At 45.1% G+C, this 16,752-nt stretch overlaps 1 protein-coding gene across 4 annotated transcripts in view; it reads left to right on the top strand.

Moving 5' to 3' along the window:
• The window catches only part of CPNE1 (copine 1), a 104,474-nt gene that overhangs the window by 82,544 nt on the left and 5,178 nt on the right, over window positions 1-16,752 (top strand). For 3 of the 4 annotated variants that reach the window (XM_063455755.1, XM_063455753.1, XM_063455754.1), the window contains 8 exons: window positions 5,603-5,686; window positions 6,474-6,563; window positions 6,874-6,972; window positions 7,271-7,354; window positions 13,419-13,478; window positions 14,237-14,370; window positions 15,526-15,580; window positions 16,030-16,081. In XM_063455755.1, the coding sequence (XP_063311825.1) occupies window positions 5,603-5,686; window positions 6,474-6,563; window positions 6,874-6,972; window positions 7,271-7,354; window positions 13,419-13,478; window positions 14,237-14,370; window positions 15,526-15,580; window positions 16,030-16,081 (658 nt within the window). Of the gene's footprint in view, window positions 1-5,602; window positions 5,687-6,473; window positions 6,564-6,732; window positions 6,829-6,873; window positions 6,973-7,270; window positions 7,355-13,418; window positions 13,479-14,236; window positions 14,371-15,525; window positions 15,581-16,029; window positions 16,082-16,752 lie in introns of all 4 variants that reach the window. The other variant, XM_063455756.1, reaches the window with a different exon arrangement.

Here is a 16,752-nt window from a genome sequence, read left to right as displayed (position 1 = left end):
CCCACGGATGGAGCCACTACATTCCCGCTCATTACGACCCCAGACGAATAACCTAGAAAAACGACCTCCGACCCATTTCAGTAAGCAGACAGACAACCCCACAGCCCCCTACCTGACCACCCCCGAAACACGCCATACAGCAAACCCACCGCAGGTGGACCAACAAGACGGTATGGAGAACCACCCCCACCACGACACAGAAAACAGCAAATCAAAATAGCTGAAGAATCCCGGGGAGGACAGCGCCTGGTACTCCAGCCGCCTTCCCCCCACGTCCCCACACAGACGAAATACCACTGGACCTCGCTTCAACCTAAACGAAGACAGAGGCCGCGGCACACACACTCAACAAACCAGCAAACACAAGCCCACAGACGTAACTCCCTCCGCCCACAAGACACCTGGCAGCTGTCAAGTAAGACCAGGTACGCTCACCCCAGTACCCCCATTTAACCTCTAACCTCTCTCCCCCCCTCTTCTCTTCCTCCCCATATCTCTTGATAGTCACTACCCCCCCCTCCCCCCCCCCCCCACACACACACACCCACACACCCGACCAACAGAAGATGCCGGCCACTCTGACCTGCCTATCGATCAACTGCAAAGGCCTCAACAACCCCTCCAAAAGGCACCAACTCATGAGGTGGGCCAATAACACTAAGGCAGACATACTCCTACTCCAGGAAACGCATTTCACCCGAGCCAAACAGTTCCCTCTCCTGAGCCGACACTATCGGGTGAACCACTTCGCCAGCTCCCCAGCAGGCAAACAAAACGGAGTCGCCATCGTAGTACGGAAGTCATGTCCTCTCTCAGTCACTACCACCATAGCCGACCCACAGGGCAGATACCTTACAATAGCGGGCAAAATCGGCCCACAACAATATGCGTTTACCTCAGTATATGCACCCAACTCGCCTACCAGCTCATTCTGGAACATTCTCAGAGCACACCTGGCATTATTCCCCTCCCACCATAAGATAATCGGAGGCGACTTTAATGCCACCCCATCACCCGCGGTAGATAGAAGACGAGCCAGAACCCACTCACAACGCCGAATTCCAACGGCAAAAGCCGACAAACTCTTCGCGACCTTCCTAGACCAGACCCACCTAATAGACGCCTGGAGATCTCAACACCCCACGACACTAGATTACACCTTCTTTTCCCACCCACATCTATCACACTCCCGCATAGACCTTATTTTAATTTCCCCGGCAATGGCACCCTCACTCAAGAACACCTCCATCGGACAGATTACCTGGTCTGACCACGCGGAGACCACATTAACATTCACCATCCCAGGCACGAGTCGACCATGGACATGGAGACTTAACCCCACTCTCCTCCATAATCCACAGATACGGTCCACAATCTCCAAGGCCCTAACAGAATATTTTGACATAAACAAAGACTCGGTGGACTCCAAATGCACTCTATGGGCAGCCCACAAAGCGGTCCTAAGAGGGACAATAATAAACCAAGCAACTATACACAAAAGAAAACAGCTCTCACACCTAGAACAAACCTTGGCGACACTTAGAACCCTGGAGACCAAACTAAAACTCGAACCCACACCAGAATTGACGGCTAAAATCACAAAATGCCAAACCGACATAAAGGAGTACATGAAAAAAGACTCGACAAAAGCCTTACTGTGGTCCAAACAACTATTTTATGACAAGGCGAACAAAGCAGACACCCTACTAGCGAGAAAACTCAGACAACGCACAACCCAGAAACAGATAAATAAAATAGCCATGCCAACTGGGACCATAACGGAGGACCCCAATAAGATTGCAGAAGTCTTCCAAAGCTACTTCACGTCCCTATACGATCATAGCCCTGAAATACGGCAAAACCCACACGCCACCAAAACACTCATTGACCACTACTTAACTGAAACCCCGCTACCGTCCCTGTCAATCGACGCGGCGCAAAAACTAGTAGAACCGATAACCCCGGAGGAACTCGCGGGCACCATGAAAACGCTCAAACCAAACAAAAGCCCAGGCCCGGACGGGTTCACAGGTCTATATTATAAAACTTTCGCCCCCATACTTTCCCCCCACATATGCAACTTATTCAACGCCATCCTACAAGGCAACCCATTACCACAAGAAATGCTCCAGGCCACAGTCTGCCTCCTCCCCAAACCCAACAAAACGCACTTGGACCCAGGTCACTACAGGCCCATCTCCTTACTTAACGTGGATATAAAATTATTCACTAAACTCATGGCAGATCGGATATGCCCCTACTTACCTCAACTCATCCATCCCGACCAAGTGGGCTTTATACCCACAAGACAGGCCAGCGATAACACCAGAAGAACATACGACCTCATCTGGGCCGCAACCTCAAAACAGATTCCCACACTAATACTATCACTAGACGCGGAAAAGGCCTTTGATAGGCTACTATGGCCTTACCTATTCGCGACCCTCCAAAAATTTGGATTCCCCACGAGCTTCCTAGAAGCCCTACAAACACTCTATGCCTCACCAAGGGCCAACCTCCTTTTACCCCTCACACGATCACCCATGTTCACTATACACAACGGAACACGCCAGGGATGTCCCTTATCCCCAATTCTATTCGCCCTATCCTTGGAGCCGCTCCTGCAGAACCTCAGACAGAACGCAGCCATAAAAGGCCTCAAAATCCGTGAAGACGAATACAAGACCGCAGCCTATGCGGACGACCTGCTCATCACCATCACAGACCCAACAGCCTCCCTGCCGCTACTGATCCAAGCCCTAGAGCAGTACGCCACAATATCCGGTTACAAACTCAACATAGACAAAACCGAAGCCTTACCCATACACATTGACTCCCCCACATTGGAGCACCTACAGAAGGCTTATCCCTTCAAAATAAACTCCACCCAAATACAATACCTGGGCGTCACCTTAACAACAGACCTTACCCAAATCTACTCCAAGAACTACACCCCAATCATACAAAAAATCACACACGACCTCGCCAGATGGCAGAACATGTCAATATCTTGGCTCGGCAGACTGGCTTCAGTAAAGATGAACCTTATGCCCAGACTACTTTATTTGTTTCAAACCCTCCCAATCCCTCTACACACCCCAGACTTTAAACAGCTACAATCACGAATAGACAAGTTCATATGGTCCAATCGACGTATACGTATAAAGAGGCAGACCCTATACGTCCCGAATAGGGCGGGAGGCCTCGGCCTCCCCCACCTTATTCATTACTACCAAGCAGCACAGATAGCACAAGCTCAAAACCTGCACGCCCCCTACGGAGTCAAACGATGGGTGGATCTTGAGCACGACATGTTCGGCAGGGACCACCCATCCCTGTATATATGGCTCCCAAAACAAGCCAGACCTCCCACACCAAGAACTACCCCAGCACTGATCAATACAATCAAAATTTGGGACAAAGTCACACATAAAAGTGGCTTAACCACCTCCCTATCCCCTCTCACACCAATACTCCGCAACACAAAATTTCCCCCAGGCATGTCACCTAAAGACTTCACGCGCTACGAGGACAACAACCTCACACGCCTGTACCACTTCTTTCAGGGCCAACATATCACCCCATTCCCCGATCTGCAGCAAACGACACCGTTCCGGACATTTGACCTGTTTAGATATATACAGATCAAAAGCTTCCTCGCACAACCAGAATACACAAAGGCGGGCACAACGGCACTAACTTCCTTTGAGAAACAATGCATGCAAGCCCCAACTCAGAAGGGGCAAATCTCAGCACTTTACACCCGTATTATTCAAAATGTCCGGGGCGGAGCTCTCACATACGTGTCGGCTTGGGAGAGGGACTTAGGCCCAGCAGAAGACCCCACCGACTGGGTGGAAATTTGGGAGGCCACAGCAACGGTCTCCATCTGCGTAAATCACAAAGAACAGGCCTATAAAACCCTCATGAGATGGTACACCACCCCCCTTAAGCTAAAACAGATGGGCAGGTCAGACACCGACTTGTGCTGGAAGGGATGCGGCCACAAGGGAACCTACCTCCACCAGTGGTGGGAATGCCCCCCGATCAAACAAGTCTGGCAACAGGTTGCAACCATGGTCTCTAGAATCCTGCACATAGACATCCCACTAAACCCGTGGATCTGGCTGCTATCAAAACCACACACTGATATGCCTAGAGCCCAAAACAAAACGATAGCAAAGATCGCATTAGCAGCCAGACGGGCGATAGCCGAAAAATGGGGCAGCAACGAAATACCGACCATGGAAGCAATTAAACGAAAGATTACAGACACAGTTAAAATGGATGAATTATCCGCATTACTTCACGACAATACCAAACACTACCACAAAATCTGGGACCCATGGTTATACGAATACCCGAACATCACCGGCACACACTGAATAAAAACCATACACCCGACACACCCCGAACCAAGACACACTAAATCGCCCAACTGGACACCCCACCACCCCAACAATTCCCCCCCTCCTCCGTCTACACGCTCCCTATTCTCCCCCTCTTATCCCAATCATCCCCTCCTAAACTTACAAGGCCATCCGACGCCAAAACCACGCAAAACCTACCAAACCCCACACACCCAAGACCAACGACAACAAGAAAACCTGATACCACAAACAACTCACCTACGCCAACGACAAAAGGGAAAACCCCAATAACAAACCAAAGAAACCACATGTAGACCCCTACGCCCCACCAAAACCCCCCACACTAAACCCCAAAAACCAAGACCTGACAAACTCGACCCAAACCCCAACAACCGACACCCGCAACACAGAGGTACCGAACAAACGGAATACATGACGAGTCCAATGTACAGACATACCTCTAGACATAAGCGATACACCGTCAAGTCAGGGCATCCTTCCCCCAACCCCTTTTTACTTCTGTACCCCATACCAACCCTTAGCAGAAACAGGATTGCAAGCTAATAGGAAAACGACAGACTAAAACAGTCACGCACAATTACTAAAGATGTTTTGGCAGAATCCCCACTTGCATGTGGACAGCCAACGCACAGCTTATGTAACTTGATGATGCCGCAAATCTGTACTGTTAACTAATCCCCTCTACTTTCTTTCTGTACCCCTACCCTGGAAAAATATATATCAAAAACTCAAAAATAAAGAATTTAAAAAAAAAAAAAAAAAAAAAAACTAAAAACAAGTTAGACTCTAAGGTGTTTTTTTTTTTTTCTTCTTCTTCTTTTTCTAAACACCTTAGAGTCTTGAGTAACTTACCTGCTATTAATTTACCGTTTGCTCTTTTAATGCATTACCGTAATGCATTGATATAGATCTGCTACAGGCTTTAGTGCCCCTTTAATACAAAGGATTATAGAATAAAGCAAGATTGTTCTTCTTGAAATCATTAGGACACACTTGGTCTTCAAGGGTTTTTGTTCAGCAGCGCCCAAATTGTATGTTCTGATCATATACAAGATCATTAATAGAACATCCTCAGATGCCTCTTCTCATAATTGCAGAACCATTCACAATGTAAAAACTATTGTATAAGGTTGATATAAATAATGTATGTAATCTTTTGTAAACAAGTCTGTGTTTTTTTTTGTTTTTTTTTCTTTAAATTTATTTCAAAGGATTTGTTTGGTAAATCAGACCCATTCCTTGAAATCTTCAAACAAGGAGATAGTGGAAGCTGGCAGCTGGCCTACAGATCAGAGGTATGATTACAAGCACTTGAAAACTGCATTATTTACTCTGATGTTGGCCTAGTAATGGCTCTTATTATTTTTTGCAACGGTTTTCTCATGATGCATCAATCTTCAGTAAAGGCATGGGAGGAAAGAATGCATGCTTTGCATAATACTGTTGTGAAACTCCTGGATTTCTTTTTAGGACACCGACCAAGATGTAGTACAAAGAACTGACCATGTTTGTTCATTAAACAGGAACTTAACAGATAACAAAATGTAACTCCAGAATATTCCAAAGCTTTGCTGTTAATAATTAGGATTAATTTCCCTTTATTCTGTTAAACATTCTGCAAAATAAAAAAAATCTTAATGATTATACAGACTCCCTTTCCCCATGCCCAGCCATCCTTTGTTTTATATATATAATAGAATTTTTTCCCCTTGAGTCAGATCTCCGCATCTGCGTGCCTCCATTTTGTTTTAATGCAGTTTGCGCTTCTGAGGCATGAATTTTTATTTTTTGGGGCCTGATGGATTGTGGGTGCATTACCTTGACAACTAAAAAGGAACCTTGCGTATGCTTCGCCCATTGCAAAAGATTGCCAGAGAAAATGCTCTTCACAACAAAAAGCAGTCCCTACTTTTCCTTATCTATAGAATGAAAACTAAGATTTAAAATAAAAAAAACGTATGTGTATTTATACACACACACGTTACATTGTGGGACAAAAACATTGAAGGTGATAGTGCTGCTTTAAATAATCTGCCTATTTTAATGTTAATGTGTTGTTCACACATGGCTGCTCTTTTTCAGGTTATCAAGAACAATCTCAATCCTGTCTGGAAAAAGTTTAGTGTTCCATTGCAGACATTATGTGGAGGAGACTTGAATAAGCCCATCAAGGTATGCATTTGAGTACCTGTGCTTTGCTGCTGACTACAGTTAATTGCTTAATGGCTTGTACATATGAAACACTAATTTTAAGAATTCAGTACGAGTTCATAGCCTAGGCACATTAACTGCAAGCTCAAGTGTACAGAATCTCTGATTCACATATGTATTCTGCTGTCAGGTGTCAGTTAGTGATCATGATGACAACTCCAGTACTGATCTGATAGGAGAATTCGAGTGCACCACTGCCAAGCTACTGGGAGCTCAAGAGAATGCGGTGAGCCATGTAATCTTTTCTCACTCCATGCCTCTCTTCCTCTAGGTTCATTGTTCTGATTATGATAGCGATGGCTCTCATGACTTAATAGGGATCTTTGAGACTAACTTGTCTCAGCTGCAGAAGGCTGGAGGAGGGACTCCGGTGAGCTGGATTTTTCTTTTTTGCTTCCTGTTTAAACCATTGCAAATCAAACTAATTTCCCTTTTCCTGTCTTAGATGCATCTAATGTGCAAGCATCTGATATGATTATTTTTCAGCTCTGAAATGCATGTATGGTAACGATTATGTTTGCTGATCACTTCCTTTGATTATGGTGTAATGGCGTTGTTACTACACAGGTGTGGGGAGGTAGCATGTGATTTAAAAATAAATGAATAAAGAATATATATATTTACAATTTAATATACAAGTATTTACAATTTCTTTTCATTGTGTTCAGGTGGAGTTTGAATGTATTAACCCAAAGAAGAAACAAAAAAAGAGTTACAAGAACTCTGGAGTTATCCGTGTCAAATCATGCAAAGTAAGTGTTAGTGCCACAAGTCAAATCTGTAGTTTGTCACATGGTCTCAGTTATTTAGTTCCATGAGCTTATTTGTAAGTCTCTCAACGTCTTGGTGAGTCACTTACGTAGAAGAGTGTTGCTATTTGCTTATGTTTTGGATAAAAAAAACATACCTTAATTCATTTGTAACAGACACCTTGTGAGAATCTGCTCTCTAAATACCATGCTTTAAAAAAACTCTATTGAAAAACAAGTCTTTGTAAAACCCAATTGTAATGGCAGCTAGGTGGTGTTTGGAGGGTAACACTAAGGAAGAAATCTCTATTTGTATAAAATATACATAGCATATTCCATAGACATCTCGAACCTTTACAGGCTCTCTTAAAGCTTTTAATGAGAGAGCCTGTTCTGTCTAGTTTCATTTATCAAAAACTATTAGCTTGAATATTGACTATAGTAAGGTAATAGATGCTCCACTGAGGCTTTGGTTTTTACCCTGGTTTCATTCATTTCCTCAGCAGTTGTGCCATGACTGCTGAGCTTTGTCTTTTTTTTTTTTTTTTGAATTCTTTATTTTTGCAGTGCGTATATTGGTTACAGGCATACATATGGTACCCCAACGGCATTCCATATGCAGGTTTCAAGACATTAGTTTCATTCGGGGTTAGACAAACAATACACTTTTTTTTTTTCATATCACGTATAGATATCAAGCTAATAGATGTCGCTTTATGGCTCAACATGCGAGGTCAGGATTGCGAGTAATTATAGTATAATAACAGGTTATACAAGACATTGCAATGACATAGTCGTGTTCCATGCTTAGGGAGAAAACAAGTGTGCTGCCAAATACTGTGAGTTATTGATTAAGCACTAGAGAACAAAGTGAAAGCAGTTAAGTTATACACTATATTATGTGCTATGTAGTTGCTTATCCAGGAGTATTCCCAGGTTGCTCACCCGAGAGGGCAGGCCACATGTTGCAGGTACAGGCACAGTGGGAGAACACATAGGTAACACTAAAGATCAAAAACATTTCAGATGCAGGTTAGGCATGAGTGATGGTAGGTTAACTATATCTGCTTGGTTAGGGTGCTAGCAATTCTATCAATTGTGTGTGTTTATAGCAAAAGGGTTTAAGGTGGTAGGGCTCAGTGTCTAAACTGAAGTATGCCAAAGTCAGACAGCTATCTGCAAGCCTAACATAACATCACCCTGGCTGCTTAAAGTTCGAAGGTCTGCTCATACTTCAGGATCTGTCGGCATGGTGGGTCCGCTGCTGCGTGGGTGGTAGTGTACATATGGTCAGCCATTGCCTGCTCCAGCATGTCGGCGTGACCCGGTGTTAGCGTCATTTCGGCTCTAGCAATGACTCCCCAGGTGCATCTCAGGTGGGTGACTCTGTTGGGCGTCGGGAGGAGTGTTCTCTGAAGTTAACGCTGAGTGTTGCTCATGCCGGCGTGCTGCTGGGTGGCTCTCCTCGCTCGGTATCCGGTTTGTGAGAGCGAAGCTGGTGCATCCGTCGCCGTGGCTCCAGCGGGCCTCCTCTGCTGCTTGCCTGCCTCGTGGCCAGCCACCCACACGGGTAGGAAAGTGCTTGGTGAGCTGTAATGCAGTGGAGTCTTCAGCTTCTCTGACCCTGTGGGCCCTTATCTATCAGCTTTGCTGGGTGTTCCAAGCTCTGCCATTATGTGCTTCCCTCTGCTGACTCCAGCGCATGTGGCAGCCGCCATCTTGGGTGCTGGATCATGCGGTCGGGCCTACGGGTTTGGCGGTGGTGCCCCTGCTTTCCGGCTGCCATGCCTGCGGGTGAGGACCGGGATCACCCCCCCGGTCCATGGGGGGGGGGGGGGACAGGGCCGGGTCCGCACAGGTTCAAGCCCCAGGCTGGGCGATGAGTGGCAGGATAGTGGTGCGGCGGCCGTCCGCCCCACTCACCGCCGGAGAAGGCCCCGGTTAAAACATCAAGGTCCTCTCCTCCAGGGGACTGCAGCGAAGTAAGCCAGCCTCTCCCTGGCACCAGCAAGCCTTCTGCTGTGGGCCCTATTGCTGAAGGTCAGTTTTTTAACGAAAGAAGGGTATTTTGTCCAGGTTTGGTGGTAAATTGCAGGAGCTCCGTCTGCCTGCGACCGTCTAGCTCGGCGGTCCGGCCCCGCCCCCCTGAGCTTTATGTCTTGCTGAAAGGAGGAGGGCATAAAAAATGATATATGCATTTATCCACCTGAGGATAATTAGGCCATCATACACAACGTATCATTGTCCCTGAAGAAACTGCAGATTTGCAGAAAACAAGGACATTTCAATTTTGTAAATGTTACCTTTGTTTTCATGTTATTTAGTGATGTACCGTATATACTCGAGTATAAGCCGACCCGAATATAAGTCGAGGCCCCTAATTTTACCCCCAAAAAATGGGAAAACTTATTGACTCGAGTATAAGACTAGGGTGGGAAATGCAGCAGCTACTAGTAAATTTCTAAATAAAATTATATCCCCCCAAAAATATATTAATTGAATATTTATTTACAGTGTGTGTATATAATGTGTGTGTGTGTGTGTTGCAGAGCCTTGGTGGGGGGTGGGGGCATTTTTATTATTTTTTTATTTATTATTTTAATAATTTTTTTTATTTTATAAATATTATATATATATATATATATATATATATAATTTTTTTTTCATTCCCCCTCCCTGCTTGATACATGGCAGGGAGGGGGGGGGTTCTCACTCCCTGGTGGTCCAGTGGCATTGGCAGTTCAGTGGAGGGGGCTGGCAGAGAGCGCTTACCTCTCCTGCAGCTCCCTTCTCCTCCGCGCCGGTCCGGTCAGCTCCCTCTGCAACAGTGGCGGATCCAGAGCCTGATCTCGGGAGGGGCACTTGTAGATTATTTAAAAAAAATAATCCTAGCACAATAACCACTACAGCTCAGTGTAGTAGTTATGGTGCCAGTAGTGCCAGGATCCCACCCCGGAGTAAGTAGTCATACCGTTTAAGAACAGTTTGACAACTTACCTGGGGTCTGCTGGGATATAGGGCATAGGAGAAGTGGTGTGTGTTAGGGGTGAAGTGTGTGTGAAAGGTGCAGTGTGTGTGTGAGCGGTGAAGTGAGTGTGAGTGCGTAAGGGTGGCAGTGTGTGTGTTAGGGGGCAGTGTGTGTATGGGGGCACTGTATGTCTGTGTGGGGCAGTGTGTGTATGGGGGGGCACTGTATGTCTGTGTGGGGCAGTGTGTGTATGGGGGGCACTGTGTGTATGGGGGGGTCATGTGTGTGTGTTTGGGGCAATGTGTGTATGGGGGGGCAGCAGGGTGTGTAGGGCACTGTGTGTGTATAGGTGTGCAGTGTGTGCGGGGCAGTATGTGTATGGGGCAGTGTCTATGGGGCAGTGTCTATGGGGACAGTGTCTATGGGGACAGTGTTTGTGGGACAGTGTTGTATGGGGACAGTGTTTGTGGGGCAGTGTGTGTATGGAGGCAGTGTTTGTGGGGGCAGTGTGTGTATGGGGTCAGTGTGTGTAGTGTTTGTATGTGGGGCAGTGTTTGTGGGGCAGTGTTTGTGGGTCAGTGTGTGTATGGGGTCAGTGTGTGTATGGGGCAGTGTGTGTGTGGGACAGTGTGTATATGGGGACAGTGTGTATATGGGGACAGTGTGTATATGGGGACAGTGTGTGTATGGGGGCAGTGTTTGTGTGTATGGGGGCAGTGTTTGTGTGTATGGGGTCAGTGTGTGTAGTGTGTGTATGGGGTCAGTGTGTGTAGTGTGTGTATGGGGTCAGTGTGTGTATGGGGTCAGTGTGTGTATGTATGGGGTCAGTGTGTGTATGGGGTCAGTGTGTGTATGTATGGGGTCAGTGTGTGTATGTATGGGGTCAGTGTGTGTATGGGGTCAGTGTGTGTAGTGTGTATAGGGACAGTGTGTGTATAGGGACAGTGTGTGTATAGGGACAGTGTGTGTATAGGGACAGTGTGTGTATAGGGACAGTGTGTGTATGGGGACAGTGTGTGTATGGGGACAGTGTGTGTATGGGGACAGTGTGTGTATGGGGACAGTGTGTGTATGGGGACAGTGTGTGTATGGGGACAGTGTGTGTATGGGGACAGTGTGTGTATGGGGACAGTGTGTGTATGGGGGCAGTGTTTGTGTGTATGGGGGCAGTGTTTGTGTGTATGGGGTCAGTGTTTGTGTGTATGGGGTCAGTGTGTGTAGTGTGTGTATGGGGACAGTGTGTGTATGGGGACAGTGTGTGTAGTGTGTGTATGGGGACAGTGTGTGTTGTGTGTATGGGGTCAGTGTGTGTATGGGGTCAGTGTGTGCATGGGGTCAGTGTGTGTATGGGGTCAGTGTGTGTATGGGGTCAGTGTGTGTATGGGGTCAGTGTGTGTATGGGGTCAGTGTGTGTATGGGGTCAGTGTGTGTATGGGGTCAGTGTGTGTATGGGGTCAGTGTGTGTATGGGGTCAGTGTGTGTATGGGGGCAGTGTGTGTATGGGGGCAGTGTATGTTGGGCAGTGTGTATGGGGGCAGTGTGTATGGGGGCAGTGTGTATGGGGGCAGTGTGTATGGGGGCAGTGTGTATGGGGGCAGTGTGTGTATGGGGGCAGTGTGTATGTTGGGCAGTGTGTATGTTGGGCAGTGTGTATGTTGGGCAGTGTGTATGTTGGGCAGTGTGTATGTTGGGCAGTGTGTATGTTGGGCAGTGTGTATGTTGGGCAGTGTGTATGTTGGGCAGTGTGTATGTTGGGCAGTGTGTATGTTGGGCAGTGTGTATGTTGGGCAGTGTGTATGTTGGGCAGTGTGTATGTGGGGCAGTGTGTGTATGGGGTCAGTGTGTGTATGGGGTCAGTGTGTGTATGGGGTCAGTGTGTGTATGGGGGCAGTGTGTATGGGGGCAGTGTATGTGGGGCAGTGTGTATGGGGGCAGTGTATGTGGGGCAGTGTGTATGGGGGCAGTGTATGTGGGGCAGTGTGTATGGGGTCAGTGTGTATGGGGGAGGGGAGGAGGGAAGGGAGGCTTTTTAATAAAAAAATAAAAAAATAAATGTATTTAATAAAATATATTATGTCCCCCCTCCCTTCTTACCTTTATTGAGGAGGAGGGGGGACATTTCTGGATCCCTGGTGGTCCCAGTGGGGAATCCCTGGTGGTCCAGTGGTTCCAGTGAACTCTAGCCCGCGCTCCAGGGCTAGAGTTCACTCTCGCGAGATTTGGAGCGTTGCCGTGGTAACCGCGGCAACGCTCCAAATCTCGCGAGAGGAGGACCCGGAGGAGCTGCTGGTAACAGCTCCCGGGTCCTCTCTCCCTCCCCTGCCGGTCGGCTGTCAGTAATGTGCCTGCGGACCGGGGAGGGAGATCACTGATCTCCCTCCCGGTCTGCAGGCACAATGCAGGGCTGGCACTTGGGCAATGTCAGCCCTGCACTAGCCGGCAGGGGAGAATCTCGGGGGGGGCAATTGCCCCGTTGCCCCCCCCCTGGATCCGCCAATGCTCTGCAAGTCCCAGTGTAAGTCTCGCGACAGCCGCACTATGACCCCACGGCTCTCGCGAGACTTACACTGGGGCTTGCAGAGGGAGCTGACCGGACCGGCGCGGAGGAGAAGGGAGCTGGCAGGAGCTGCTGTGAAGGTAAGTAAGCGCTCTCTGCAGCCCCCACAGCCCCTTGTCTGTATTATGGCAATGTAAATTGCCATAATACAGACAGTGACTCGAGTATAAGTTGAGTTGGGGTTTTTCAGCACAAAAAAAACTCTACTTATACTCGAGTATATACGGTATTTAAAAAAAGATCGTTAACCTCAAGCCTAGAACATCCTTTAAATTGGTGGAAGCAGAAGGCTGCTGAATTGTGGCTTAATGCTGCTGCAAAACTCAAACACAAACTGCTGGCTTTAGAGAGAGCTTAAAACATTACTTCTGGAAATTGTCAAAAATAAATATGTAGTAGACAAGAACTGTATTTTCCTCAGGAGATTTTTATGCTTTATTTGGTCTAAATGTTTGACGGTATTAAAAACAAAACAAAACAAAAAAAACACACACAGTATGAAAGACTAAAATCAATAAACGTGCGTTCGGTTTCCTTGTTAGATCGATGTGGAATATTCCTTCTTGGACTATGTGATGGGTGGCTGTCAGATCAACTTCACGGTGAGTGATTCTTCCATTGGCAAGAATGGATATTACTATACTGAATTTACTGATAGCTTTCTGGCAGTTTAAGAAGATATATCCTGTGAGAAATAAAAACAAACTATATTGATGTTTCTTTACCATGTTTTAAAAGAATGTTTTGAAAAAAACACCCACAAATATTCTCGATGGTGTATTTGTTAAACTCAAAGCAAACAGTTGTGCCCCCTGGTGGTATTTTGTTTTATGCTATCTCCAGTGCCTTCTGTTTAATACATATATATTAAACAGGCATATGATTCACGAATCTATGAAAATAAAAACGGTATCTTAATCTAGAGCACTTAATTAACTTTATCAAAAAAGAGTAGCTATGAATTGTACAAAGATAATGACAGACTGATATTGTCAGTGAACTCTAATAACATGACTAGAGTGGTAATACCAGAAGTGGGCTGTAATTACTTAAAGCTGTAAGCTATGGAGTCACACAAGACATTGACTGGTCATGGCACTGAAGTGCTATTCATAGATTTTCACACTAATTGCTTTTTTTTGCTCCTTGTATCTCAAATAGGCCTATAACAGTAATTTTCCGAGTTAATTGTTTAAATTAGGAATGTGTTATTGTTAGGCTGCTGGAGCCTAAATTTAATAATTTAACACTAGGAGATGCAGATTTGTCCCTGTGATTTTATATATACAATGACGCCACACAGCATGTTGATTGTTATTGGTAGAATGGTCACTGTTAACTGTATGGTCTTATAACACAGGTGGGCATAGACTTCACTGGCTCCAATGGGGATCCTAAGTCTCCAGACTCTCTTCACTACATCAGCCCAAGTGGGGTGAATGAATATCTGACTGCAATCTGGTGTGTAGGCAATGTTGTTCAGGACTATGACACGTAAGAATCCTAAATACATTTGATATCCAAAATACGTTGATCTACTCTCTTCTTTCTCAATATAATTCAGTGAGCAGTCAATAAAATATGCAGTGTTAGGACAGCTAAGTAGACCCTGCAGTCTAATTACAGATGACTTATTTTATAGAGGGGTGGGGGATTCGGTGACAGAAATTACTATGGCGTACAAGTCAACAGAACAGGTTTTTTGACAGCCAGTGGGATTAACAAGTCTAATTAAAAAAAAGTGTTAATTTCTATTAAAATCTGTGCTTTTTGTAAAATGAAAAGGGTACACTCTTCACATATAAAGCACTTCAGCAAGCTAAACTGTTTTAGGTGTTTGGAGTGTTCCTTTAAATGTGCTATTGCTGCAAACGTTTGGGGATTTGGGGGTGGGGGAGAATATTTATAAAAATACATGGGTCAACCAAATTCACATTGCCACTGGCAGTGTCAAAGTTGCATTAACAGAAACGAATTATAAAAACACTGCACATTTAAGATAAAAGCTATACTTCTAAAAATATATCTTTTTGCTGCATAAAACCAGTTGGGTTTTTTAAATCACTCACCTGCAATGAGACAGTTGCAACACTTTATATTTTTTTCCTGCTTTAAAATTCTTAAAATAGTTCAGCTTTCCTATTGTGTACAAGTAATGTCTCTCAGTGGATAGGTTGTTTTTTCCACTAGTAATATTGCTTATTTGAGACATTATACTGTTTGACTAGCCACCAAGTCGCACGTGTTTCAACACTGGACATGCACGTTTATAGGGCCCAAATACTCTAAAGCATTTCACATTTTGTGATCTGTATTGAACTCCCTGAACCAAAAACAAATAGAACTTCCCTCTTGTTAAGTCCGCTGCAGGATGTGGCATTATTTAGAAGTCTTAGAACGTTTCCTGCTGAAGTAAATACTCCAGTATAAAGTGGAACGTTATTTTTAGTTACTGATGCAAATTGCATTATTACACATCATACTTAGCTTTATTAGGTCTTGGCTCCATTCTGACTAGGCACTTATTAAGCTAGTGTAAAACAAAGAGAGCGGGGTTGTATGAAGTAATATAAAGATGCGATTCACTAAAAGGTCTTTAACATAGACCTTTACAAGGCACAGTACTTACAGTATGCATTTTATCCACAGAGACAAACAATTCCCAGCATTTGGATTTGGTGCTCAAGTGCCTCCACAATGGCAGGTAAGGGTCATGAGTTTTTTTTTTTTTTTTGTATTTGTATTACATTGGCTTCCTTTAGGAGAGTCCTGTACTGCATGGCAAAGGAAAGATCTGGACGTCTCATATAGTACTCTTCTCCAGCATAGATTATTCATGGAGCGAAGTAGCGTAGACAAGTAATGATAAGAGTCTTGCAAAGGCCTGAAGGAATGTGGCAAAATGTACATGTACTGTCATAAGGAAATACACCATAGAGCGGTTTATAATTGTTCATAGAGCTTTACAATGGTGAACACTTTGCTATGTGTTAAGAGTAAAAAACATAACAGTAATTATTTTGTTTACATTTATAAAATTAGCATTTTTAAGATTTGAACATACAAAACGATAACTAAATAACGATACAGATCAGAATCCATGAGCTAAATACAATGTGCATACTGACATGATGTTTGATTTTTAATTCTCAGGTTTCGCATGAGTTTGCCTTAAACTTCAACCCCAACAACCCCTATTGTGCAGGTACGATTCTAGTCTGCACATTGTAACTATGATTTCACTTGCATAACACCATGAATATTTCAATGCTGTAAACCAATACAGAAGTGCAAAAAAAGAACACAGGCTTGCAAAAACAAAATAAGCTAGTCAAGCAGGTTGAAGTAAGATTGTTTATTCAGGGTTGCTAGTACGTACTGGCACCGTATACTTTCAAAATGCTGCACATGCTGGCACAGGAATATTATTTATTCATGGTGTTTATTTCTTTGTACAGAACTCTGTAACGCCTTGATCTAGCATTGGGATTATCATCCGTTTGGCTGGATTTACTGTTGTTGTGTACTTGTGTGGTGCAGAGACCTCTGCAGGGACAATTTAAAAGTGCACCAATGCTTGTATAACCACTACAGATAAGTGAAGGCCTTTCATTCTCCCTGCACCTAAGTGGGAAATAAGCTAAGCTCAGGGGCAGTCTGACCACTCACAGGGCCCTCTGGCATTGGGTGATCAAGGGCCCCCCCGTCCCGGTACAAGGTTTTTTGGCCCCCTACTACTCTTCTCCCCCTTATTTGCGTGTGTGGGGATGCTGCTAGTGATGTGTGCCTGTATGTCAAAGTGTTGTGTTGGATTAATTGTTTCTCTTGTTTTACCTATTGTACAACGCTGCAGAATATGTTGGTGCTATACAAGTC

This window comes from Pelobates fuscus, chromosome 5 (assembly GCF_036172605.1).
Source record: "Pelobates fuscus isolate aPelFus1 chromosome 5, aPelFus1.pri, whole genome shotgun sequence".
NCBI classification, from domain to species: Eukaryota; Metazoa; Chordata; class Amphibia; order Anura; family Pelobatidae; genus Pelobates; species Pelobates fuscus.
Note: the sequence above shows the minus strand (reverse complement) of the source record. Positions and strands in the feature narration are given on the sequence as shown.